The sequence below is a fragment of the Lepidochelys kempii genome, chromosome 3 (genome assembly GCF_965140285.1).
Source record: "Lepidochelys kempii isolate rLepKem1 chromosome 3, rLepKem1.hap1, whole genome shotgun sequence".
Classification (NCBI taxonomy): Eukaryota; Metazoa; Chordata; order Testudines; family Cheloniidae; genus Lepidochelys; species Lepidochelys kempii.
In genome coordinates, this window is record NC_136382.1 from 168,149,977 (window position 1) to 168,175,081 (window position 25,105).

General features: G+C 41.1%; 1 protein-coding gene across 8 annotated transcripts in view; it reads left to right on the forward strand.

Annotated features, from left to right (window-relative positions):
* Window positions 1-25,105, forward strand: part of LPGAT1 (lysophosphatidylglycerol acyltransferase 1) — a 133,968-nt gene that overhangs the window by 51,050 nt on the left and 57,813 nt on the right. For 7 of the 8 annotated variants that reach the window (XR_012158243.1, XR_012158244.1, XR_012158245.1 and 4 more), the window contains 4 exons: window positions 580-698; window positions 13,631-13,726; window positions 19,068-19,112; window positions 21,081-21,354. Coding sequence is in view for 5 of the 8 variants with exons in the window: in XM_073338978.1 (XP_073195079.1) it covers window positions 580-698; window positions 13,631-13,726; window positions 19,068-19,112; window positions 21,081-21,354 (534 nt within the window). In the remaining 3 variants the exon portion in view is untranslated. The remainder of the gene's footprint in view (window positions 1-579; window positions 699-13,630; window positions 13,727-19,067; window positions 19,113-21,080; window positions 21,355-25,105) is intronic. The other variant, XM_073338976.1, reaches the window with a different exon arrangement.

Below are 25,105 nucleotides of genomic sequence, written 5' to 3' on the forward strand. Positions count from 1 at the left end.
TAATTGTTCCTGTTCTTTGAGCAAGTCATTCTCTGAACCAACACTTTTTCTCCTACAAATAATTTTCTTAAGTTTGGAGAAATTGTAGGTAAGCTTATGTATCTTAGGATATTAAGCATATTAAATTTACAGGGCTTATTTTGTTTAACCAGAACAGTTTCTTACGAATAAACATGGAGGTGAAACAAATGTGGAGACTAAAATTTGACGTTTTGGGCCACTTCTGCATCTAATGAGGGGAGACGGCTCAACTTGAAAGATGGGTCAAAAGTTTTATAGTGGGTTTTGAAGGCCCAAATATAGTGTGGTGACTGATATAAGAAAAGAGATTTATTTTGTGTGTATATATGTTCCGGTAGATTATTTCAGTTGTTTTTACAGTGCTTGCTGATTAAAAGTTACAAACTGGGTTCCTGTTTTGCTCGGGGAAATGGCATTGCTAATCTAATGATTGTCCAGTGTTATGTGCTAGTTTAAATTGGCCTGCAGCTTGTAGGTTTCTATTTGTAAGACTTCTCGTAGCTTTAAAAATTTGATCAGATTTAAAGCTTTACTCTTTCCTTTTTTTTCTTTTAACAGTAGTCGAATGGGGAGATGATGTTAAAGTGGTTTCAGAAGATGAAGCCATGATGTTGGTGAACCATCAAGCAACAGGAGATGTCTGCACGCTAATGATGTGCCTTCAGGATAAAGGCACGGTAGGCTATCATCAGGGAAATGGGCTATTCTTTGTGTATGCAGTTGTTGGTGAGGTGTATGTAACAATGAAACTGATAGGCAGCAGGTTTAAAACAAAAGGAAGTACTTCACACAATGCATAGTCAACCTGTGGAACTCCATGCCAGGAGAAGTTATAAAGGCCAAAAATATAACGGGGTTCAAAAAATAATTAGATAAGTTCATGGAGGACAGGTCCATCATTTGCTGTTAGCCAAGATGGTCAGGGATGCAACACCATGCTCAGGGTGTCCCCTAAGCCTCTGATTGCTAGTTTCTGAGACTGGACAGCAAGGGGATGGATCACTTGATAATTGCCTATTCTGTTCATTCACCTGAAGCATCTACTGTTGGCCACTGTTGGAAGACAGGATACTGGGCCATATGGACCACTGGTCTGACCCAATATGGGCATTCTTATGTTTTATGTATAAATCTGCCATTAATAACTTTTTCCTTTAGTATGTTACTCTCCTTTCCCCAGATGATTTTCCCCTCTCCTCTTCCCCGTGCCCCCCTCAAAAAAAACACCCCAACAACCCCACAACAAAACCCCACCCAACCCTGTATTAGGTTTTGGTTTTTTATGTGACAGCCAGTAGTTTAGAGCAAATTTCTGAGATTTTAAATATGGACTTCTTTAGAAGTGAGTTACAAGACAAAGGTATGAGGCCTAATGTATATGAATTGTGAAGAGGCAAGTCTTCATATAGTTAATATTGAAGCAAACAGTCAGTCATAAATGACTTTTTTTTTCTTTTTCTCTTTCATGCCACCACACTAAACTCATTCCAACTTTTCCCAAAATAAACCAATACATGTGAAATTTCACAGATATGTTTTTATGCCAGGAGAGAATTTTTTCCCAAAAAAGTGAGAAATAAATTGGATGAGGCATTTCGGAGAGATGAGAGTTCAGAAATTGAAAGTGATCTCTTGTGACCACTTTATTGATCCTGTTTAAGTTGTCAAAATTACTTGGCCTCATTCTAAATTAGGCTTAATATGTTGGACTTGGCAAGGGCTGGTACCTTTTTGGCAGTTTTGTTAGTAATAGTTGTCATTGCAAAGTTTTCACGTGCATTATGGGTAAGGCTACGTTTTAGCCACTGGTATTTTTAGTAAAAGTCACGCAGGAAATATAAATTCACAGCCCATGGCCTGTCCATGATTTGTACTATTTACCCATAACTAAAACTTGGGTCAGGGCCCCTGGGTGCTCGGGGGTGGTGGTGGTGGTGGTCTGGGGGGTGCCGTGGGTGTTGGGGAGGGTGGCCTGGGACCCCTGCTGATGCTGGGGAGGAGGTGGGGGACGGCGGTGTGAGACCATGGCTGGCTCTTGGGGGTGGAGGGGGTGCCCACCAGTGACACACAGATAGGGACCCCAGCTGGTGCTGGGGGGCACGGTTGGTGGGGCTGGTAGGCTCACTACCCAGCTCTGCGTGTCCCTGCAACTCCTAGGGGGAAGGAAGGCCAGGTGGGCTCCGCACACTGCCCCTGCCAAGCTCTGGTTCTGCAGCTCCCATTGGCCAGGAACCGCAGACTATGGGAGCTGCGGGGGCGGTGCCTGCAAGCAGGGACAGCGTGCAAAGCCCCCTGGCTGCTCTGCGTATGTCAGGAGTTGCTGGGTCATGCCGGCTGTTTCCAGGGAGCCTTCCCCTGCCTGCCCAGGTAAGTGCTGCCCTGCACCCCAACCCCCTGCCCTGAGCCCCCTCCCACACCCAAACTGCTGCTGGCCCAGGAGCTGCCAGAGTGTTCGGGTAGCCCCTCAGCCAGACACACCAGCTGCTGCAAAGGTCACGGAAAGTCACGGAATCCGTGACTTCCATGACAGACATGCAGCCTTAATTATGGGCTATGTAGAGTTCATAGAAGTCTACATGGCTCAGATGTTGGAGATCACAATGTGGGGAGTCCTATGAGGAAGGAGTATTCTGAGGGGTAAGCAGGAGAGAGTGCCATACATGGGTAGGCTAGGAAGAAAACGAGATGTACATAGCAGTTTAAGAGACGAGTAGTCCAAATATATTGAATCCACTCTACATTCTCTTCTGTCCCCGCCATCCTAATGAAGCTTTCACAATGGAGGGAAGGAGGAGGCATGAGAAACACCTTGCAGTCTTTCCCCAAAGTCTCTGCACACCTTGTACCTTCACAGGAAACCCTGACACTGAGCCATTCTTATATAATTTTTTTTCCCCCAAATAATGTAGGGAAATTCACAAGCATTTAAATTTGATTAAGATGGAGTTAAGATGTTACGTATACACACACACACACGTATCTATAAAAATAGGGGTGTCAAGCAATTAAAAAAATTAATTGTGCTCATAAACAATAATAGAATACCATTTATTTAAATATTTTTGGATGTTTTCTACATTTTCAAATATATTGATTTCAATTACAACACAGAATACAAAGTGTATAGTGCTCACTTTATATTTTTGATTACAAATATTTGCACTGTAAAAACAAAAGAAATAGTATTTTTCAATTCTCATATTACAAGTACATTAGTGCAATCTCTTTATCATGAAAGGTGAACTTACAAATGTAGAATTATGTACAAAAATAACTGCATTAAAAAAATTGTAAAACTATAGAGCCTTCAAGTCCATTCAGTCCTACTACTTGTTCAGTCAATCACTCAGACAAACAAGCGTGTTCACATTTGCGGGAGATAATGCTGCCTGCCTCTAATTTACGTCACCTGAAAGTGAGAACAGGCCTTTGCATGGCACTGTTGTAGCTGACGTAGCAAGATATTTATGTGCCAGATTCATATGTCCCTTCATGCTTCAACCACCATTCCAGAGGACATGTGTCCATGCTGATGACAGGTTCTGTTCAATAATGATCCAAAGCAGTACGGACTGATGCATGTTCGTTTTCATCATTTGAGTCACATGCCACCAGGATACGATTGATGTTCTTTTTTGGTGGTTCAGATTCTGTAGCTTCCCCGTCAGAGTGTTACTCTTTTAATACTTCTGAAAGCATGCTCCACACCTTGTCCCTCTCAGATTTTGGAAGGCACTTCAGATTCTTAAACCTTCAGTTGAGTGATGTCTCTATCTTTAAAAATTTCACATTAGTACCTTCTTTGCGTTTTGTCAAATCTGCTGTGAAAGTGTTCTGAAAATGAACATGTGCTGGGTCGTCATCACAGACTGCTATAACATGAAATATATGGCAGAATGCTGGTAAAACAGAGCAGGGGTTGTACAATTCTCCCCCAAGGAGTTTGTCACAAATTTAATTAACACATTTTTTAACGAGTGTCATCAGCACGGAAGCATGTCCTCTGGAGTAGTGGCCGAAGCATACAAATGCTTAGCATATCTGGCTCATAAATACCTTGCAATGTCTGCTACAAAAGTACCCTGTGGACCCCTATTCTCACTTTCAGGTGACATTGTAAATAACAAGCGGGCAGCATTATCTCCTGCAAATGTGAACACACTTGTTTGTGTTAGCGATTAGCTGAACAAGAAGTAGGACTGAGTGGACTTGTAGACTCTAAAGTTTTATTTTGTTTTTGGGTGCAGTTATGTAACACACAAAAATCTGCATTTGTAAGTTGCAATTTCACAATAAAAAGAATGCACTACAGTACTTATATGAGGTGAATTGAAAAATACTATTTTTTAACATTTTTAGTGTGCAAACATTTGTAATAAAAATTAATATAAAGTGAGCACTGTACACTTTGTATTCTATGTTGTAACTGAAATCCATATATTTGAAAATGTAGAAAAATATCCAAAAATATTTAATAAATTTCAATTGGTATTCTATTGTTTAACAAGGCTATTAAAGCCATGATTAATTGCAGTTAATCGCGTGAGTTAACTGTGATTAATCGACAGCCCTAATCTATAACCAGAGAGAGAAAGAGAAAATAAAAAAATCAGTGACTTAATGGGAAAAGCTTTTCAGAGACTTTCGTCATCCTCTGACGACAACAACATTGCCCTGGATATTCAAAGTTACGATTACATGGTATGCCTTCCCTCTCTCCCACAGCATTATAAAATATGGAAATGACCAATCAAGATTTACAGAATAACTTTAACCCCACCTCTGTGTCACAGGCCAGAAAACAAGTGAAAAACCATAGACTACATCATTCACAAACAAAGCACATTTAATGCACCAATTACTCTGAAAATTGAGGAAGTGATATATTTGGATTATTTTAATTTTGTTTGTACTCTGCTGTAACATTTAAACTGCATTGTACCTGTCTTTACAATGATAGAGTGAACGCTTCCTGCTTTCTTTAAGACCTTTGGGAATTTTCTAGAAATTTTACATTGCTTCACCAACTGTGACCACATTTAGGGCTGTTCATTTGGGACAGTTCCCCAGAGGCACTCTGTACAAGTGTAAATGTTGTGTCAATATGAGACTAAGTGTAGACATGTAACTACAGTGTCTTGTTTCAAACCTCTTAAAGATCAGACCAAGACTTAGATAGTTTACATTTTTGAGAAATCTCTTTAGTATCCTTGATAACATATAAAGAAAACCAAAGTTTCATACGTCCACGTTCTTTGACTCCATAGACATCCTTTATAAATAAAGTAGATTTAATGTATTAAAGATATCCACAGGCTTCAAACTTCTTTAGGTTCCTATAAAATCTTCCATCAGAATATCTCCATCTTACCCACAAGGTGTGATGAGTGCACAGAATGCTACAGAACAGAGGCAGAATTAAAGATTTTTTTAGAAGTCCTTCAGTATTTGTTTCCATTCTTTCTGATATTGGTTATTGTTTTCTTTTTAACCTTAAGTCTGAATTTCTAAGCTTTCTCAAGTCTGTGGGTTTTGAGAAAACTACAGCAAGCTACAATCCTTCACTCTTAGATATGCATAGGTCCAGAGCTTAAGTATTGAATTGCCTTTTTTAGTTTGCATTTTTTAAAAATGTAAAATCTTAGTATGTGTTGAAATATTGCATGATTCATATAAGTAATTATAATAATTATTTGGAAAATCAGTCTAGCTTATTCATAATAGAGTTGCTAAATCAAATGCTTTGAATTGCTTAAATCAGATCTCTAATCACTGTGAGAGTACAGTGTGACATTGGTCATTTCTTTTGAGCAGAAATCTGGAACACTGGAAAGGTAAAACAAATTGATATGGCCAAAAGAAATCATTGCATAACTACTACTGTTAAAGTGAGCTTAGGTTTTAAATATACCATTGAAATAGTCTTTTTTTTTTTTTTTTTTTTCCCCCTCTTTCTCTGGGCTTTGAGAACTTTCATACCATTGGTATTTGTCTGTTCTTAACAAATTGGTGGTGTCCCAGAAAGGTTTTTAGGTATTATTGTTTGTTGTTGTTGTTATTTATTATTAATCTAACTCTTATAGTGCTTTTCATCAGTAGATCTCAAAGCACTTCTCAAAGGAGGTAAATATCAGTATCCACATTTCACAGATGAGGAAACTGAGGCACAAAGGTGAAGTGACTTTTCCAAGGTCACCCAGCAGGCTAGTGGCTGAGCTAGGAATAGAACCCAGGTCTTCCGAGTCCCAATCATTTTTTAAATCAAATAGATTTGGTGGTCACTATCCATTCACAACACTTTTTAAAAAAGAGGAGGTAAATTCAGAATTCTGAACTGTCTGACTTACTGCTGAAGGTCAGGTTCTGCACATAGCAAGGGAGTGTGCTGCAGTGCTCTGAAAATTCACCAGCAGATTCTTGAGGGGCACATATTAGCAAAATGACAGTGTTTTAGAATCTATGACATACTGGAATGTTTGTTTATAAACAAAATATTCAAAAAACCCCCATCGATGTTAGCCTTCTCAAATTTAAATAGAAATGCTAATTAACTATAACACTTTGTGAAAACATTGTTCCAGATTTGCTTGCTTGAATTGGGGAAACATGGGTCTCCTGTGAAGGAAATATTCCTGTCAGTTGAAATTAAACTTTTATTCCATATAATATAAGGTCTGCAAGTTTTTCTCTTTAAAGACAAGTTTTACAGAGCAGGGTTTCTGCTTGTTGGAAATTGGATCTGAGGTGATCTGTTCAAGTTCACTGTCCTTTTTATATAGTTTTGAGAAGTTGAATTGGTGTCAACTATGAAGTATATTATCTCTTCAGCCAAGAAGGATAAGTTAAAATGCCTCAGTGGTAGTGTTGCCAGAGTAGTATCCATATGTTTGGTTATACTTCCTTGTGTAAAACAAGGATTCCAAAGAGCACTGTTTGAGAGAATGCAGTTGGGAAGAGAGACTGCTTTTTATCTTGCACCAGTGGTGGATTAATGATTTCGCTGCCCCTAGGCCCAGAAATAATTGCCCTCCCCCCCCCCCCCCCGCTCACCTCCACTCCCCCTCCGCCTCCTCCCTTGAGTGCGCTGCCGGGTCCTGCTTCTCCCTGCCAGTGCTTGTGCGCGAAACAGCTTTGCAAAGGAGGGGGGGAAAGGAGGGGAATGTGGCTTGCTCAGGAGAGGAGGAGGGGCTGGGGCAGGGATTTGGGGAAGGGGACCAATAGAGGTAGGGAGGAGGGGTGGAGAAGGGGTGGAGTTGGGGCGGGGCCAGGGGGGAGGGCATGAATCAGCACCGGGGGGAAGCAGCCTCTGGCTGCTATTATAAATTTGCTGCCCCTGCAAATTTTCTGCCCTCGGCCTAGGTGTTAATACGCCGCTGCCTTGCACTGCAAGTTTCAAGACTTGCTTTTCCCAGTTTCACTGTGCAATTACAGCAGCTGCTACAAGATCAAAGTCCATCTAACCAGATTGCACGATTCAAGAGCTGCTCAGAGTGAGATGAAGTCAGCACTGTGGAATAGGAAGCATCTGGGCTTGTAGTTTATCCTGGGAAATACTTTTCTTCACACTTCATCCTCATTCACTTTTAAAAAGAAAAGGAGTACTTGTGGCACCTCAGAGACTAACAAATTTATTTGAGCATAAGCTTTCGTGAGCTACAGCTCACTTCATCGGATGCATTTAGCGGAAAATCCACTGAATGCATCCGATGAAGTGAGCTGTAGCTCACGAAAGCTTATGTTCAAATAAATTTGTTAGTCTCTAAGGTACCACAAGTCCTCCTTTTCTTCTTGTGGATACAGACTAACACAGCTGCTACTCTGAAACCCTTCACTTTTAAGTGGGTAGGATAGAAAGCAAAAAGCAGTGCACCTCCTGAAACTGAATCAGAAAAAATAAATTCCTTGTGTATGTGTCAGTGTGGATCCCCGAGTGTGCATGTGTCTTATGCATGAGATATTGCAGGGGTGGCCAACCTGTGGCTCCAGAGCCGCATGTGGCTCTTCAGAGGTTAATATGCAGCTCCTTGCATAGGCGCTGACTCCGGGGCTGGAGCTACAGATGTTAACTTTCCAGTGTGCCGTGGGGGTGCTCACTGCTCAACCCCCTGCTCTGCCCCACGCCCTGCCCCCCTCCATCCCTTCCCCTGAGCCTGCCATGCCCTCACTCCTCCTCCCTTCCCCCCCAGAGCCTCCCGCACATGCGAAACAGCTGATTGTGGCAGGTGGGAGGTGCTGACTGGTGGGGCTGCTGGAGGGCGGGAGCTGATGGGGGGGGGGGGGGGCTGCTGATGTATTACTGTGGCTCTTTAGCAATGTACATTGGTAAATTCTGGCTCCTTCTCAGGCTCAGGTTGGCCACCCCTGTGATATTGGAATCTTTTGAATATTAGTATCTGCTGTACCATGAGTACTCATGTGTGTTCCCACCAAAGGGCATAAAGCCCAGAGCAGCCGTAGCTGTCCCTTGGTTCCTTCTTACAGCCTGTGATCATGAGACACAATGAGCGATGTCTACCACAGTCACAATGCACAGAGCTTCGTGGCTGCAGGCCTCTGGCATTCTGGGAGAAGTGCAGTGTCGAAATGATGATTTGCCCTTCTAGGGCAGACTGACTTAGTGCACACACGGTTGACCCACCATACTCTGTGAAGAACTCCCGGTCCACATTCTATTCATTTGGCATCCAAGCCACAGCCCCAAATGGGTGAACCCTCTAAATATCAGAGGTACTCCAGACAAAAGATACCTACTTTCAACCATGGTCTTCTAAGTACCCAAGAAAAAGACACGGTTCTCTTGGAGGTGGCCATCGTCTGCCTCAGTTGCTCATCACCCGTCATCTGCTTCCAGACAACAGGCTTGATGGATGGGTCAAGATCCATGTTTAACCACTCAAGTGCCAGCCCATACCCTCCCTTTGGAGACCAGCTTGAATCCCACCCTCCACCCCCAATTAGGCTTGGACTTCTATAACTGACAGATGAGTGCTGGACATTGTCTGCCATGGCTAGGTCTTGCAATTTCAGTTCTTTTCCCCACTCCCATTCCCTGTCCCTCTTCAGGGTCCCTTCAGCTAAGGAAGAAGTAGCTTCTGTGCTTTGCCTAGGAGCTATAGAGTGGATACCTCTTGGAGTAACAGGGAAGATGCTTCTACTGATAGTTCCTAGATCTGAGATAGGATGAAGATCCCCTTTTTCTCCAGGATAAGGAAGACTTAACAAATGTATATGCCGTCTCCCATTCAGGATGGTAATACTTGCTTCCATCATCTCTTTTTTTCAAGCTCAAGACAAGTTTCTTGTGTATGCATTTCTACCAATTCCTTTTTTTCTCAGATCAATTTGCAAAAATTGGACAGGATGCAGCCATTACTCATTCTGACAACTCCATATTAGCAGACACAATTCTGGCTAACACATCTCCTCAAGATGTCTATTGATCCTTCCATACCACTTCCAGATTTTACAGGGATACTATCACAGAATGAGGGTCAGATGTTTCATCCAGACCCAAGGTCATGTTGGCTGATTGAGCGTTACTGATGGACTGCTGCTTAAAAATACAAGAGAACTTCCTGCAAAGGCAAAAACTCTCCATTGTACCTCTAAATAGAAATGATTTTCAACTTGGTCAGCCTAACACAACCATGACACACTGAAGGCCCATTATACCAAAAGATCCCCTACCACATTCTAGATTTAAAACACTCTGGACTTCTTAGTTCTGCCTAAGTCCACCTTGCAGCAATCTCAGCAATAATAAATGCTCACCGATCAGAGAAGCCCTTCTTATGTGCAATCTTAATATTGCCCTTACAAGCCACCTGGAACCCCCTTTGGACCTCTCTGAATGCTCTCTATACCACTTTATTCTCAAAGTGGCTGCCTTAGTTGCCATTACATCATCCAGAAGGGTCAGTGAACTCCAACCTCTTTACCATAACATTCCATAGAGATAAGGGGGTGTTAAAACTTTACCCAAGTTTATTCCCTATATTGATTCAAACGAAAATCTGGCACAGTCTATTAGTTTATCCCCTTCCACCCTCCCCAACCCCAGTTCTCTTTGGGAGCGAAGAAATTCCCCACCGTGGACCCTTGCTTCAAGGGTCTTGGTATGTTATCTCAATAGGACATAGGTAAGGTTGCGAGTCTGTCACAGAAGTCATGGATTCTGTGACTTTCCAGGACCTCCGTGCCAGACTTGCAACCAGCAGGTGCGACTGACCCCAGGGCCACCCGAGCAGTTTGCGGGGGACTGCACCGGCCCCTCCCTGTAGCAGCAGTGGCCGCGGTTGGGGCCATCCCCTGCCAGCAGCGTCGGTAGCGGTCCCATGCCGCCCCTCCAGCATCAGCAGGCACCCCAGAGGGCCTGCCCCCTGGAGGCCCCTCTTCAGAGCAGCATCTGTGGCCCTGGGGGCTCCTCTCGAGAGCAGCAGCTGTGCACCTGGAGCCCCCTAGAACACCAGAAATTTAGTTGGGTATATAGTACAAGTCATGGACAGGTCATGGGGCCGTGAATTTTTGTTTATTGTCCAGGACTTTTACTAAAAATGCCCATGACTAAATCTTAGCCTTAGACATAGCCTGTGTCTATGCAGCAAAAGCTGTGCGTTGGCTAGCCTATCCAAAGTAGCTTGACTCAAGCTAGCACAAGTAATGCTAGCAGTGAAGACAGCGCAGGCTTCAGCATGGATAGTATAAGTCTAGCATGAACCTTGAGTACATTCTCGGCTCACTAGTCTGTACTGTGCTGACTTTGCTGCTGCTGTTACCCATGTTAGCTGGATTCACGCTAGCTCAGGTTGGCTAGCCTGTGCACAGTTTTTGCTGTATAGATATAACTAAAGCCTTTCAGACACACTCCATCTTTTGGTTGCCACCTCTGGTGCTTCAAAGGGTCAAGCCGTTTCCTCCCACAGAAGAGTAAAATTGATTTCATAGTGTATTTCAATCTGCTGTCATCTGTCAGCTACATCTTTTCCTCCAAATATTAAAGCTCACTCCACTAGAGCACAGGCTGCCCTTTCTGTATACTTCAGGAACATCGCTCTGTCTGAAATTTGCAAGGCAGCTCTGTGAAGTTAATTCCCTTACTTTGTCAAACACTATGCTCTTGGCATGGCTGCAAGATCAGATGTCAGATTTCATCAAGCAGTGTTTACAGTCGCTATCCAGTCAATGTCAATCAGGTCTTCTCAGTCTGACTTTCCAGACTGGACACTGCTTGTTAGTTACCTAGAGTGGGATCCACATGTGCACGTACTTGAAGAAAGAACAGTTATTTAATCTTTATAGTAAGTGTGATTGATTTTTTTTGGGATGTTGTCGTCCATATGGATCCCATGACCTTCCCTTTACCCTGCTTTTTCAGAGTCCTCTGGGATTCTGAATTAGTCAGGGAACGAAGGTATGGTTATGCCTGCTCTGCCTGTTATGTCCTCGGCGGGAGGGCACAGGGCATATGTGGCACAGGTATGGCTCAACTGACACTGTTGTTCAAAAGCTTTGATCTCATGGACATGGATGTATCCACATCTAAAGTGGGATCCGCATGGATTACAACGTCTCGAAGAACCATATTTACAGGTAGGTAATTGTTCTTCACCTGGAGATACACTATTTTATGTCAAATAACTTTTAAAGTCTGTTACCCACCACTTGCATTTTATTTTTGATGTTATTTTTTTATGGGAGACACAAAGTTGCTGAAGATTTAAAATCAAATAGATAGTTTCTCTAAAATTTAAACTGAGTACAGTTTGTGGATGAAGCTGTCTGATTTAAAATGGGGGTGGCATGTCAGAAGGGGGCTCTGATGGGATCCTTGGGGTGCAACCTTGGACTGTGGGACTACTGTGTCCCCTTAACTCACTATTCTGGGTTGTCTCTCACAATGCTTTGCTAGTGACAAGCAGCAAACTCCTCCAGGCTCTATCACGCAGCACACCTGCATGTGGAGCCCCACACCCAGCTAGATTGCATTAATGCTCCCAGAGCCACTCATGAATCACGCAGAGTAAGGCAAATTCTCTTCCTCCCTTCCCCCCCCACCCCCGGGCTGCCGCTCCCAGCCTTGTACTTCAGGAATATACCCGTCTTGCACTGCTCAAGACCCTTTCTTGAGCAAAGCAAGTTTATTAATTGGTTCACCACTTCATCAATGGAAAGTGGATATACACCAGCCTTTGCAAACTTGAGCAGATTTACCAAGCTCTTCAGGCAAACTCACTGGTGAAGAAAAACAGTAAAACAAATTTATTGATTACAAAATATGTATTTTTAAGTGATTATAAGTGATAGGCAAAAAATAAAATAAAATATATGCATGCAGGCTAGACTCTCAACCCTATTAGACTGGGCAACATCTAGGTTAAGCAGTTTTTCTCACCCTACTGGATATTGCAGTTTCACCCTTGAAACCTGGGCCAGACTCCTCTGTTAGTCTTCAGTCTTCTCAGTGCCTTTGTTGCTTGCAGCATAAGTGGGGGAAGGAGAAAGGCCAAACATGTGGCCACCCTGTTCTGTTTTATACCCTTAGTCCATGTGCTTGGAGAATACAAGTCCAGGCATGTCTGGTGGGCATTGCTGAGTCACAAGGTGAAGCAGTACCCCCTGTGTGTCTCCTGTGAGGGAGTCATTGTATTGTAAGGTTTCAGAGGAGCAGCCGTGTTAGTCTGTATTTGCAAAAAGAAAAGGAGTACTTGTGGCACTTTAGAGATTAACCAATGTATTTGAGCATCAGCTTTCGTGAGCTACAGCTCACTTCATCGGATGCATTCAGTGGAAAATACAGTGAGGAGATTTATATACACACCGAACATGAAAAAATGGGTGTTTATCATGCACACTGTAAGGAAAGTGATCACTTAAGTGATTTTTTTTCATGTTCTGTGTGTATATAAATCTCCTCACTGTATTTTCCACTGAATGCATCCGATGAAGTGAGCTGTAGCTCACGAAAGCTTATGCTCAAATAAATTGGTTCGTCTCTAAGGTGCCACAAGTCCTCCTTTTCTTTTTATTGTATTGTAACTCCTCTGCTGGACAATGACTGGTGATATATGTTCAACACCCACCTGGGCATTGGTTACCTCCCTTGTCGTTGTCTCTGGAGAGCTAGTATCTGTGCACTTCCCAAAACCACAGCATATTTTAGTGAAAACCATACAAGACCATTCTTATAATTTTATATGCATTAATGATGCACATATTTAGATAGAACAATGGCTTTCAGCAGATCATAACGTTTGCAAGGGTTGATACCTGACATGGCATGCTTCATATGAAATATCACAATTATATATGTGGTGAATATGGGGGTTACAGGGCGCTTCCCCAATGTATAGAGTGTCACAGGGGCATACAGTGTGCCTGTGTAAAGTTACACCATTTGAGTAGCAAGGTAAAATTGTTCGCTGACTTTAACGAGAGGGGTCATATTTGTTCCTAGAAAACAAAATGGCACCTGATCCACTTTTCACTTTTGAAGAGCTAATACTGTTTATGCGTTAGCTTGTGGGTTTGTTGTTGGTTTTTGAAAAGATGATCTCTCTGTCTGATTCTTTGCATACAGTATATACTTACAAGTCCTTTCCTAAACTTTCAGGTTGTCCGTCAGATGATGTGGCTGATGGATCATATTTTTAAGTATACAAACTTTGGGATTGTATCGCTGATCCACGGAGACTTCTTTATAAAACAGGTAAACAATAGACGTATGGTAGTGCCTTGATTTATCCTTGTAGTCAGTGCTCTGTTTTCTGTTAAGTTTTCTAGATCCAGAATTTCAGTGTGACCTTCTAGGGTTTATTTGTGTAATTTCTGTAGTGGGGATTACAAGGTGAAATCCTTGTGCTGAAATGTACTTGCTAGAGATAGATTTAATATAAAATAAATTAAAATATTTTAATTCGTTTTTAGTAATTGTATTACTTAACATTTATATGATGATAGAGGCCTCAACCAGGAGGAGTCCCATTGTGCTAGGCCACGGTACAATTAGACAGTCAATTACAGTCTTTGCTTCAGAGTTTACAATCTAACAGAGGTACATTGCCATAAATGTAGAATAATATAGTGCTGAATCAGGCCTGGAATACTGATAATGTGTAAACATCAGTGACTCTTGTTTGTTGGCTATATTATCCTAAAAGCTGACAGATAAATGCTTACTGAGATTTTCTGTATTACTTTTTTGTTTGTTACATGCAGAGCAAACCATCCTCCAAGAATAAGAAAATGTAAAAAAGGTTTGGTAGCTAACATTGATCTGATTCCAGTTATGCAAAGTATGACATTCAATATACACACTTCTTCCCCTCCACCCGCCTTATTTATTTGTCTGGGTTAGGAAGGGGGCAGGCAGGTGTAGGGTAACTGGGATATTGTAACTTTGAGGAAAGAGGCTAATCTGTATTTAAAATGGAGTGACTGAGGATCTGTTTGAAAAAATATAAATTTCAGATCAGATTTTCAGTTAGGAGATTACAGGGGTGCCTATCAAATTACAGGCACGATTACATAATAAAATAACCTCCAGTGGTGGGCCTACAGTGCTTTGTGGATGACCTTTGGTTACATGATAGTACTCTTTGTGCATCTGAGAGAAGAACTGAACCTGACACGTTTTAAAATATCGATCTTTCTATCGTATTTACTTACATTTAGCACACATACAAGACAAATACTGAGTTATGTATGCTAGAGGGCAGAGGCAGATTTGCTAATAGGTTATACATTTTAGGATATTTTTGGATGTTTTTGTTGCTCTTCCATCTACCTAATGTAACCAATGTATATCTGAAAGTAAATTGAAAAATTATTAAGCTGCAAAAACAATGTTTACCCTTGTAAAAGGGTATGGTACTGCAGACCTCAAATTTTCATTAATCAGAGAAGTATGCTATCTGGAATCTGAGTACAAACAGTGAAAGAGAAATGTATCTTTTTCTTCTGTAATTGTTTTTCTGATGGGCATATACATCACTGGCATACAATATTTTTCATTGCAAAAGTAGCTTCAAAAACCCCCTATAATCTTCTTTGAGCATTGATCATGGTATCATAATAAAAATGAACTCCCCTCCCTCCCTCTCATGAACAGGTTTACTTGCAGTAACTAGAGTATTTGTTTTTTTCAAAGGGGGTGACTAGTGCTCTTTTTTCACCTAATAACTGGCCTGCTATTAGTGTAAATTTCATTTTCTAACTTGTCTGCTCCTGGGATAGGAAGATGCATGGTGCCCTCAAGGAACTGTGACCCAATGGGTTTCTGTTACTCCCATGCTCTCCCTCCACAAAAGATCAAGACTATTGCTTGTGCTACAGAACTACTAGTCACCAGCTAGAAGAATGCAGATTCTAAAGCAACTGTCTAATCTTCGGTTTCAGAGTGGTAGCTGTGTTAGAATGAGGAATACTTGTGGCACCTTAGAGACTAACAAATTTATTTGAGCATAAGCTTTCGTGGGCTAAAACCCACTTTATGGGATGCATGCAGTGGAAAATACAGTAGGAAGATATATATACACACACACAGAGAACATGAAAAAATGACTGTTGCCATACACTAATGAGAGTGATCAATTAAGGTGAGCTATTATCAGCAGGAGAAAAAAACCTTTTGTAGTGATGATCAGGATGGCCAATTTCCAACAGTAGACAAGAAGGTGAGAGTTACGGGGCGGGAGGGAGAAATAAGCAAGGGGAAATAGTTTTACTTTGTGTAATGAGACATCCACTCCTAGTCTTTATTGAAGCCTAATTTAATGGTGTCCAGTTTGCAAATTAATTCCAATTCAGCAGTCTCTCGTTGGAGTCTGTTTTTTGACTTTTTTGTTGTAGTATTGTGACTTTTAGGTCTGTAATTGAGCAACCAGGGAGATTGAAGTGTTCTCAGACTGGTTTTTGAATGTTCTAATTCTTGACATCTGATTTGTGTCCATTTATTCTTTTACGTAGAGACTGTCCGGTTTGGCCAGTGTACATGGCAGAGGGGCATTGCTGGCACATGATGGCATATATCACATTGGTAGATGTGCAGGTGAACGAGCCTCTGATAGTGTGGGTGATGTTATTAGGCCCTGTGATGTTGTCCCCTGAATAGATATGTGGACAGAGTTGGCAATGGGCTTTGTTGCACGGATAGTTTCCTGGGTTAGTGTTTTTGTTGTGTATTGTGTGGTTGCTGGAGAGTATTTGCTTCAGGTTGGGGGCTGTCTGTAAGCAAGGAGTGGCCTGTCTCCCAAGGTCTGTGAGAGTGAGGGATCGTCCTTCAGAATAAGTTGTAGATCCTTGATGATGCGCTGGAGAGGTTTTAGTTGGGGGCTGAAGGTGACGGCTAGTAGCGTTCTGTTATTTTCTTTGTTGGGCCTGTCCTGTAGTAGGTGACTTCTGGGTACTCCTCTGCTCTGTCAATCTGTTTCTTCGCTTCAGCAGGTGGGTATTGTAGTTGTAAGAATGCTTGATAGAGATTTTATAGGTGTTTGTCTGAGGGGTTGGAGCAAATGCGGTTGTGTCATAGAACTTGGCTGTAGACAATGGATCGTGTGGTGTGGTCTGGATGAAAGCTGGAGGCATGTAGGTAAGCATAGTGGTCAGTAGGTTTCCGGTATAGGGTGGTGTATATGTGACCATCGCTTATTAGTACTGTAGTGTCCAGGAAGTGGATCTCTTGTGTGGACTGCTCCAGGCTGAGGTTGATGGTGGGATGGAAATTGTTGAAATCATGGTGGAATTCCTCCAGGGCTTCTTTTCCATGGGTCCAGATGATGAAGATGTCATCAATATAGAGCAAGTAGAGTAGGGCGTTAAGGGACGAGAGCTAAGGAAGCGTTGTTCTAAGTCAGCCATAAAAATGTTGGCATACCGTGGGGCCATGCAGGTACCCATAGCAATGCTGCTGACTTGAAGGTATACATTGTCCCCAAATGTGAAATACATGTGGGTGAGGACAAAGTCACAAAGTTCAGCCACCAGGTTTGCCGTGACATTATTGGGGATACTGTTCCTGATGGCTTGTAGTCCATCTTTGTGTGGAATGTTGGTATAGAGGGCTTCTACATCCATTGTGGCCAGGATGGTGTTTTCTGGGAGATCACCAATGGATTGTAGTAACTGTAATCAAGCATCAAGAATTATAACATTCAAAAACCGTTCGGAGAACACTTCAGTCTTCCTGGTCACTGAATTACAGACCTAAAAGTCGCAATATTACAACAAAAAAAGTCAAACAGACTCCAACGAGAGACTGCTGAATTGGAATTAATTTGCAAACTGGACACCTTTAAATTAGGCTTCAGTAAAGAGTGGAAGTGGATGGGTCATTACACAAAGTAAAACTATTTCCTCATGCTTATTCCCTCCCTTACTGTTACTTTCACCTTCTTGTCAACTGTTGGAAATGGGCCATCTTGATTATCACTACAAAAAGTTTTTTTTCTCCTGCTGATAATAGCTCACCTTAAAGGATCACTCTCTTTATAGTGTGTATGGCAACACCCATTTTTTTCATGGGGTGTGTGTGTGTGTGTATGTGTATCTTCCTACTGTATTTTCCACTGCATGCATCCCATGAAGTGGGTTTTAGCCCACAAAAGCTTATGCTCAAATAAATTTGTTAGTCTCTAAGGTGCCACAAGTACTCCTTTTCTTTTTGTCTAATCATGGTTCAGCTGTCATTTTAATGGCCTATCGGAAAAAGAAGGGTGTGTTTCAAGGTCTTTTGCTGCTTTGGTGGCCCTACCATCTGTTTACCTTCCTCTTCTTCTTATCCACTCCTTAACTCTTTCAAATGGTCCTCCCCAAATCACAACTTTTTCAGGCTGTCTAGTATGATGGTATCTGAGAGCATCCAGTGCTTGCTGGGTGTTGTTTCATCCATATCCTTGAGGGGTTGGAAAGATCTGACCTCTAAAATATGAAGTTCCTTGAATGCAATTCACTTTTGTTACCAGACTCATATGGGCCCATGTAAACTTTATGGAGTGTGTGTAGGGGCTTGGCAAATTAGGAGATAATCAACTGCTGCATACTTCCTGACCAATGCAGTATTTAAGAAGCAATCTGGTGAGTGTATCTTTAAAGTACAGACAAGTTTGGAAGCTTGTGATTTCAAAATCTGTGCAGAAATGTCTTTATAATAAGTCACCTTTCTCCATCCCGCCCCGTCACCATGCCTCAGTGGGTCACAGCTGAGGACATCAGATTCAAGACAAACTGCTGAGAAATAGGGCAGATTCACCCCAAAACTGGTGGTTATTCTATCATACGATGTACTAAGACAGTAACAAAAGTAAATTTCTGTCTTACCACACTGGTTAACAACAAGTTAAAAATGCTGTCGCCTAAGGCATTCCAGCCCTTATTTCATAGGTGCCGACTCCGTGGGTGCTCCGGGGCTGGAGCACCCCTGGGGAAAAATTAGCAGGTGCTCTGCACCCACCGGCAGCCAAGCTCCCCCCTCCTTTCCTCCCCCCCCCCCATAGCACCGAGTCCCCTCTCCTCCCCCTCCCTCCCAGCGCTTCCCGCCCCCCCCCCCCGCATGCCTAACAGCTGTTTGGCAGCACTTAGGACTTTCCCGGAGGGAAGGGGAGGAGTGGGGACGTGGCACGCTTAGGGGAAGAGGTGGGGCAGGGGTTGGGACTTGGAGGTAGATGGTGGAATAGGGGTGGGGACTTTTGGGGAACAAGTGGAATGGGGGTGGGGTGAGGGCGGTGTAGGGGCGGGAAGAGGCGTAGCTGGGGGGGGGGGGAGTTGAGCACCCACTGGGCAGAGGGGAAGTCTGCGCCTATGCCTTATTTCATCACCCAAACACTAGACTTTGTTATTGAAAACCAATGTTATCAAACAAAGGATTCTTCTGATCTCAAGAGGACAGTCACATAGCCAGGTCAATATATAACTCGGCTCTTACCCAATAAATACGCAGTTGCCAGTCCTTTAGTAACTAAAACATAAAGGTTTATTTATAAGGGAAAAGAGGAAGAGAATTAAAATGGTTAATAGATCATGAACATACAATCATTGCAAATTTCTTATCTTAGGTTTGTAGCAGTGATGGAACAAACTGCTGGCTTGTAAAGTCTCAGGTAACTTCCAAAAGATTGGAAGGTCCTCAGTCCATAGTCAATATGTTCCTTTCAGTTGTAAATCCACAGTCCAGAGAATCAAAGCAGGAAAGAGGCAGCATGGAGATGATTCAAGGTTTTTTTTTATACCCTCTGCCATTTGGATGGAATTTTACTGTCCCAAACAAAATACACAGCACAGGAAAAGTACAGGCAACAAGATGAAGTCCAGGGTCACATGAGCACATCACATGCCCTTCCATGGCTTGCTGACTCACAGGGACCAGCCATTGGCCACTTGGAGGCTAAGATGTCTGCAGGAAGAGCCGTCTGGATGGAATGAGTTTCTTTTATGGCCTCATTGTGAGAGTTAATTGCCTTTAATGGGCCACGAACACACAGCTGTCTGGCTTGAGTGTACCTGGTGGGTGTTACCCCAGGAACAAACATATTTGGGGGGTGTGTGTGTGTGTGTATAGTATTGAGACTGTATTAATATATCAAAAAGTAGTAGTAAAGGGAAGAAGCACAGTCATTTTTTATTTACCACTTAAGGTTTAATAACTACCAGAGTCCCCAGACTAGCTACCTTAGTGCCAACTTTTTACCCTTCTAATATCTTGTTGTCCTGAGTAATGCTTTGTGTTAATGGTGTAGTCTTTTTTTGGCACAAAAGGAATGACTCTTCTTAGATAGCTGCAAAGGTTAGCAAGGAATTTATTTAGAGCTGTTTACAAATCAGACTCTTGTCCTCTAAATAGAAGAGATAACAAAACATAATTTCAGAATCACACACCAAAAAATTAATCTGTGCCAGTAGCTGCCTACCTCTATAGAATGCCAGAATGTAGCCTGTGGTGCTTCTCTCTCATCTAACAGCAGTTTTGTTTAGAAACAATAATATGAATGTTTATGCTTGCTGGCCTGAATGTTTTTAGGGAATTCCTCCTAATTGAAATTTCTCATATAATCGCCATATTTTATATTATATAAATTAATTTCAGATTACTTATGATGATTCTTTTTAAGAAACGAACTCTCTTTTTCTTGGCAAACTTTTACTTTACTTAAGACAAAAACTAGATGTATTCATTTTATTTCTTCTTTCAGTTATCAAAAACCTACTTTATAAATGCTGAATGCTGGTACATATTGCAAACCTACTCTTTAAAACCATGACCAAGGGGGAAATGCCCTCATTTCTAACCCTATTTAAAAATAGTGTCGTCTTACAGAGAAGATCTTTCCCTGGTGTATTCATTGTCATAACTGCTAGCTTTGGCAAACAAATAAGTAATACATTCAGGTAGCCCCACTATGGGAGAATGGGAAGAGTTCTGTGTTTGGCTTGTATGCTATCAACAGAATTAAATTCTAGTCTCAGTTAAACCTTTGCAACCCCTACTGAAGGAAAGAGACCAGTACTGAAGAACTTGTCCCATTCCTTTGTATTGAAGATAATGGGATTGCACAAGGGTGAATGCAGTGAGAGCAGAGTTTTGTCTTGCAACCACTTTATTATGAGTGGTGTTGTGTAAACCATCTTGACTTTGGATTCTCGTTGGGTTTGCAGTTGCAATAAAAACTTTTTTTTTTAACATGTAAACTTGGGCAAATTTGATCAGAGGACCGTTAACAGATAGTGGTCTGGGGTTCCATATTTATTATGTCATACGGAATCCTTTTTAACGGTATAACTGCACTTTAAAGATTACACTTAAAAAAGAGAACTGGTCAGAATGGCAGTTTTACTCTCACTTTTGAAAACCTCTCTTCGTCCATTATGAGGGTGGCATTGAGTTGACCATCCGTGGTTGCTTTTGGGAAAATAGTATTTATGTTGGCATTGAAGGTTTATTATGTAGCATTCTGAGAAAAAACAGAGTTTAAACATTATTTTAATTGATCAGTTTTTAGGATTTTTAAAAACCTGCTTAGATTTTAAGACTACTTAAAATATTGCTAACCTTTCTCTCCTCCCCCTCCCAGGGAAAAGCTCACCGTGACCAGCAGCTTGTGCTCCTAAAGGAGCATCTAGACAAACATTACAGGAGCCGTGACCGGAAGTGGATTGTACTGTTTCCAGAGGGCGGCTTTCTTAGGAAAAGGAGGGAAACAAGCCAGGCATTTGCCAAGAAAAACAATTTGCCATTTCTTACACATGTCACCCTGCCGAGACTGGGAGCAACACAAGTTATTCTGAAATCACTCGTAGCTCAGCAAGAAAATGGAACCCCAGCAGGTGGAGATGCGATGGTAGCAGGTAGGAATTGTTGTTATGAAATTTCAAAATAGCTATTGTTCAACGTGAATACATAGTTACTAAATAAAACTTCATGATGCTTTGAGTTAGAGGTCTTTTTCCAGCCAGATCACTACCTGAATGTGTGAAATCTTGTTCAAAATATGCTGAAAATTCTAATTATAAGTATTGGTTGACTATAATATTTTTCAAAATTTCTTAGCATTTGCACTTTGGTTTCAGTCCTTTATTTTTGGAACTTGAAAGATATTTTTGGTTGTATTCTCTGACTTTCTGTTCTATTTAGATTTTTATACTCTGCACCCATCATAGTGGTATTGAATGACCAACCGGATGTATGGAGATTCACTCCACTAATTCCTTACTCAGAGATGAAACTATAGAGTCTGGTTTGGAATACGCAGACTAGTGGGTTCATGTGTGTCATAGATAATAGTACATAACATCTTTGGTATGTTGTATGCAAGTGGCTAATTTAAAATATTGTTAAGTAGGGAGTTTACAAGGGGCTTTAACAGATTGAAGAACCAAGATGCAGCAGCTCTGACACTCAGTATTCATGATAGAAGCCCGCTCAATATAGCGATCAGGAGGTGACTGGGAATCAGGACTTCTCTGTATAGTCATGGTTCTCTCTTCATATATAACTTTAAGTAGGATAATAGTAGCACTTCTGCAGCAAAATTGCTTCAAATCCTTCCATAGTGAATCATGCATGTTTAACTCTCATACCAAGTATCACACGATTCTAGAATCACCTAGCGGCTTTTAATTTTCATAGCGAACATCATGCATACCTAGAGGTGATTATAGAGGAAGCCTATACTCTGCAAACACTGAGATATAGGATCCATAAACATCACACTTTTACTGTTTACATTTATCAAAAACATGGCATCTTCCTTATCCCTAGAAAAAGAAAACTAGATAAGAGAGACAGGCCTGTAAATGGCTATGTTTTGAATAGCCATTAACAACCATCTTCTAATAAAAGAGACTTTCTAGGTTGAAATAATCTTTCTGCCTTAAGATTCCTCTTCTGATACCATCTGTCTATTTCCTCTCTGTGCTGTATTCAGAAACTTGAATGCAGAGCTTTTGTTCCAGAATACATGGATCTGACCCTTATAAATGAGACTGCTTCATTGGTTCCCTCCGTTAATAACTGATTTATTGGAGTAGTTTCCTTCCTTCGACTTTGTGTCGGGGAACTGAGTAATAGAAAAAATACTCTCTCTTCTCTCCACCCCTCTTATATAAAAGATCTCAAACACCTCTCCCCCAATCCCTTTCTCCTTCCCTCCACTGGCTGCCTTTTAAGAGTCTGGCTTTTTTTCCTCCTATTTCTGATAATACCACAGATGTCATACTTGCAATTTCCCCCATTCCGATAGGGAGATGCATTATGGGAATTTTATTGCAACATGCAATGTAGGCAGTCTATTTTTCCTTCGTCAGTGTGTGTTCATGAGTTAAGAATTTTCCTTTTCCCACTGAAACTGTGCTTTCTCCTCCTCCAAGTATTCCCAGGAAATTAATATTATTGTACTTTCCAATTTTCTCTCCTGGCTTTTATAACTTTTTATTGCAAAATTTATTATCTTATCATGTCATGTTTGTTTCATTTTGATCTTTGTCCAATGTTTTCTGCTTTAGCTCTACAGCTTTTACTGTATCCCGTACACTTTTGTGATTAAACTTTTCATTTTGAGTCTTGAGATGTGAAGGGTTGTTTCATATCTCTTTTATGATGGAGCAGTTCTAAGAAATCAATAATACTACTTTTTGTCCTGAAGTGTTTGCGTTGGAGAGGGAATAATGTGACCGTGTAACCCAGGGCCCTAGTGGTGGGGGTTGATAGTTGTGGCTTTAAATCTGTCTAGTCACTTAAGTTTTTTTTGCTTTTTGGCATTTTCAAACAGTCAGTGGGTTTAGATCTATCTTGACTATAATTATGGGATTTCCATCACTCATAGTAGAGGCAGTGGTCTTCTCCATATTGAAACTAGTGTTATGTGTAACTGTACCTAAAGAATTATACATCATAACTAAATTTGAGAGTAGGGATTCATCCTTTGCTTTATGAAAACCCGGCACATCAGTTATTGTTTTTTGTTCGTTTGTTTTTGTTTTGTTTTGTTTTCAAAACAGTGTGGGGATTGGTCTCCAAGTATATATGCAAAAGGATATATTGAAATAGATAGAGAAGACTGGGAGCAAACCCTATTGATGAAAGTAACCTTGCCTACCTAGGAAATGGGAAGAGATGGCCTACTGATAGGGGTTGATTTTTATTTTGGAGATAGTAGAAGTGTTCTGATTAAAATGAATTGCAAGTTGAGCTGTGTGAATTGCATCCCTTAATACTTGGCGTTCTTCTCTCCAACTACGTACAGAATGGAGACAGAATCAATTCTCTGAGATGATCTAAAGGAAAACCAATTTTTATTTAACAAACAATGTTATGGGGGGAAAGAGCATTCGCCTATGCTAAACTTTCCTAAAAGAAATTACAAACTCTCTTCTTTGGAAAGTGTAAAACTACAACTGACCAAATGCTAATAAATAAGCAACAGAGAATAATCCACCAGTGGCAGGAGCGTGGACTAAATGACCTGTTAGGTGCACTCTCTTTCTAGATTCTGTGAATAAAAGCTAGTAAGTGCTGCTTTATAACTTTGCTTACCAATGAGATATGCTTTTTTAGAACCGTGTTTTGTGGTATATGTAATTAGTATGATTTCCCCCTCCACCCCCCCCCCCCCCCGGTGGTGGCTGATTTCACCCTCACTCCTTGGCCACAAACACAGTTATGAAAAGCAAAAATCCTTGTATTGGTACATTTCCCCACCTGCTGCTATGCATCAAAATAAACAAGAAGATAAGACACCTTCAAGGCTCCCTTGTGTGATGCTTAAAAATAATCATGAATGCAGAAAAACATTCTAATGTTGTCTTTAGAATGTAAGCTTTCTTTTAAGAAAAATGAGTTTATATCCATTTCCTTTGTTGAGAGCCATTTGAGAAGGACAATGTGCTGTTGTCCTTTCTACCCAGCTTGTTAGAAAAGACTTCATAGTTTTGCTTCTGCTGTTATACATTTGAACTCACTTGTCTCCCTAGAGACTTGGCAGATAATTCACTGCTCGTTCTGGCCTCTTATAAGTTGTGATACAAGGTTAAAGATCTTACTAGGATTTTTTAATACGTTCATGTTTCTTACAGCTTTACAATCACATACATTACAACTAAAATAATGTATAACAGTGGACCGGAAAATCACTTGTGCAGTAAGGGCAATACCACAAAAATGGATAAACTTTCAGTCACCATCTTACTAACATATAAGGGCTAAGATCCCTAAAATTGAGACTAAACAAAATAGTAGAGGAATTTATCAGAAGGCTGTTTCACTACATTGAAACAGTCTTTTCACTCATGCTCTTTAAATTAAAAGTTTTGACTTTTTAAGTAAACATATCTATTTTATTACAGCTAGCTAAACCAAAAAAGACCACACATAACTCATCATCCCATGGCTAAAAAACAGCTCAGTACTTGCTTTCTAAAATAACCATCCACATCACTTTTGATTGTTTCTACTGCTTCTTATGAAATCTTTCAGACAACTCTGAGCATAACAAAAATGATCAGCTGTTAATTTTGAATACGGTTATTAAAGGAAACAATTATATATCAGCAAATGTTTGCCTTAATTTAAGTTCATCACTTGCAATTTCTATGAAGTGCT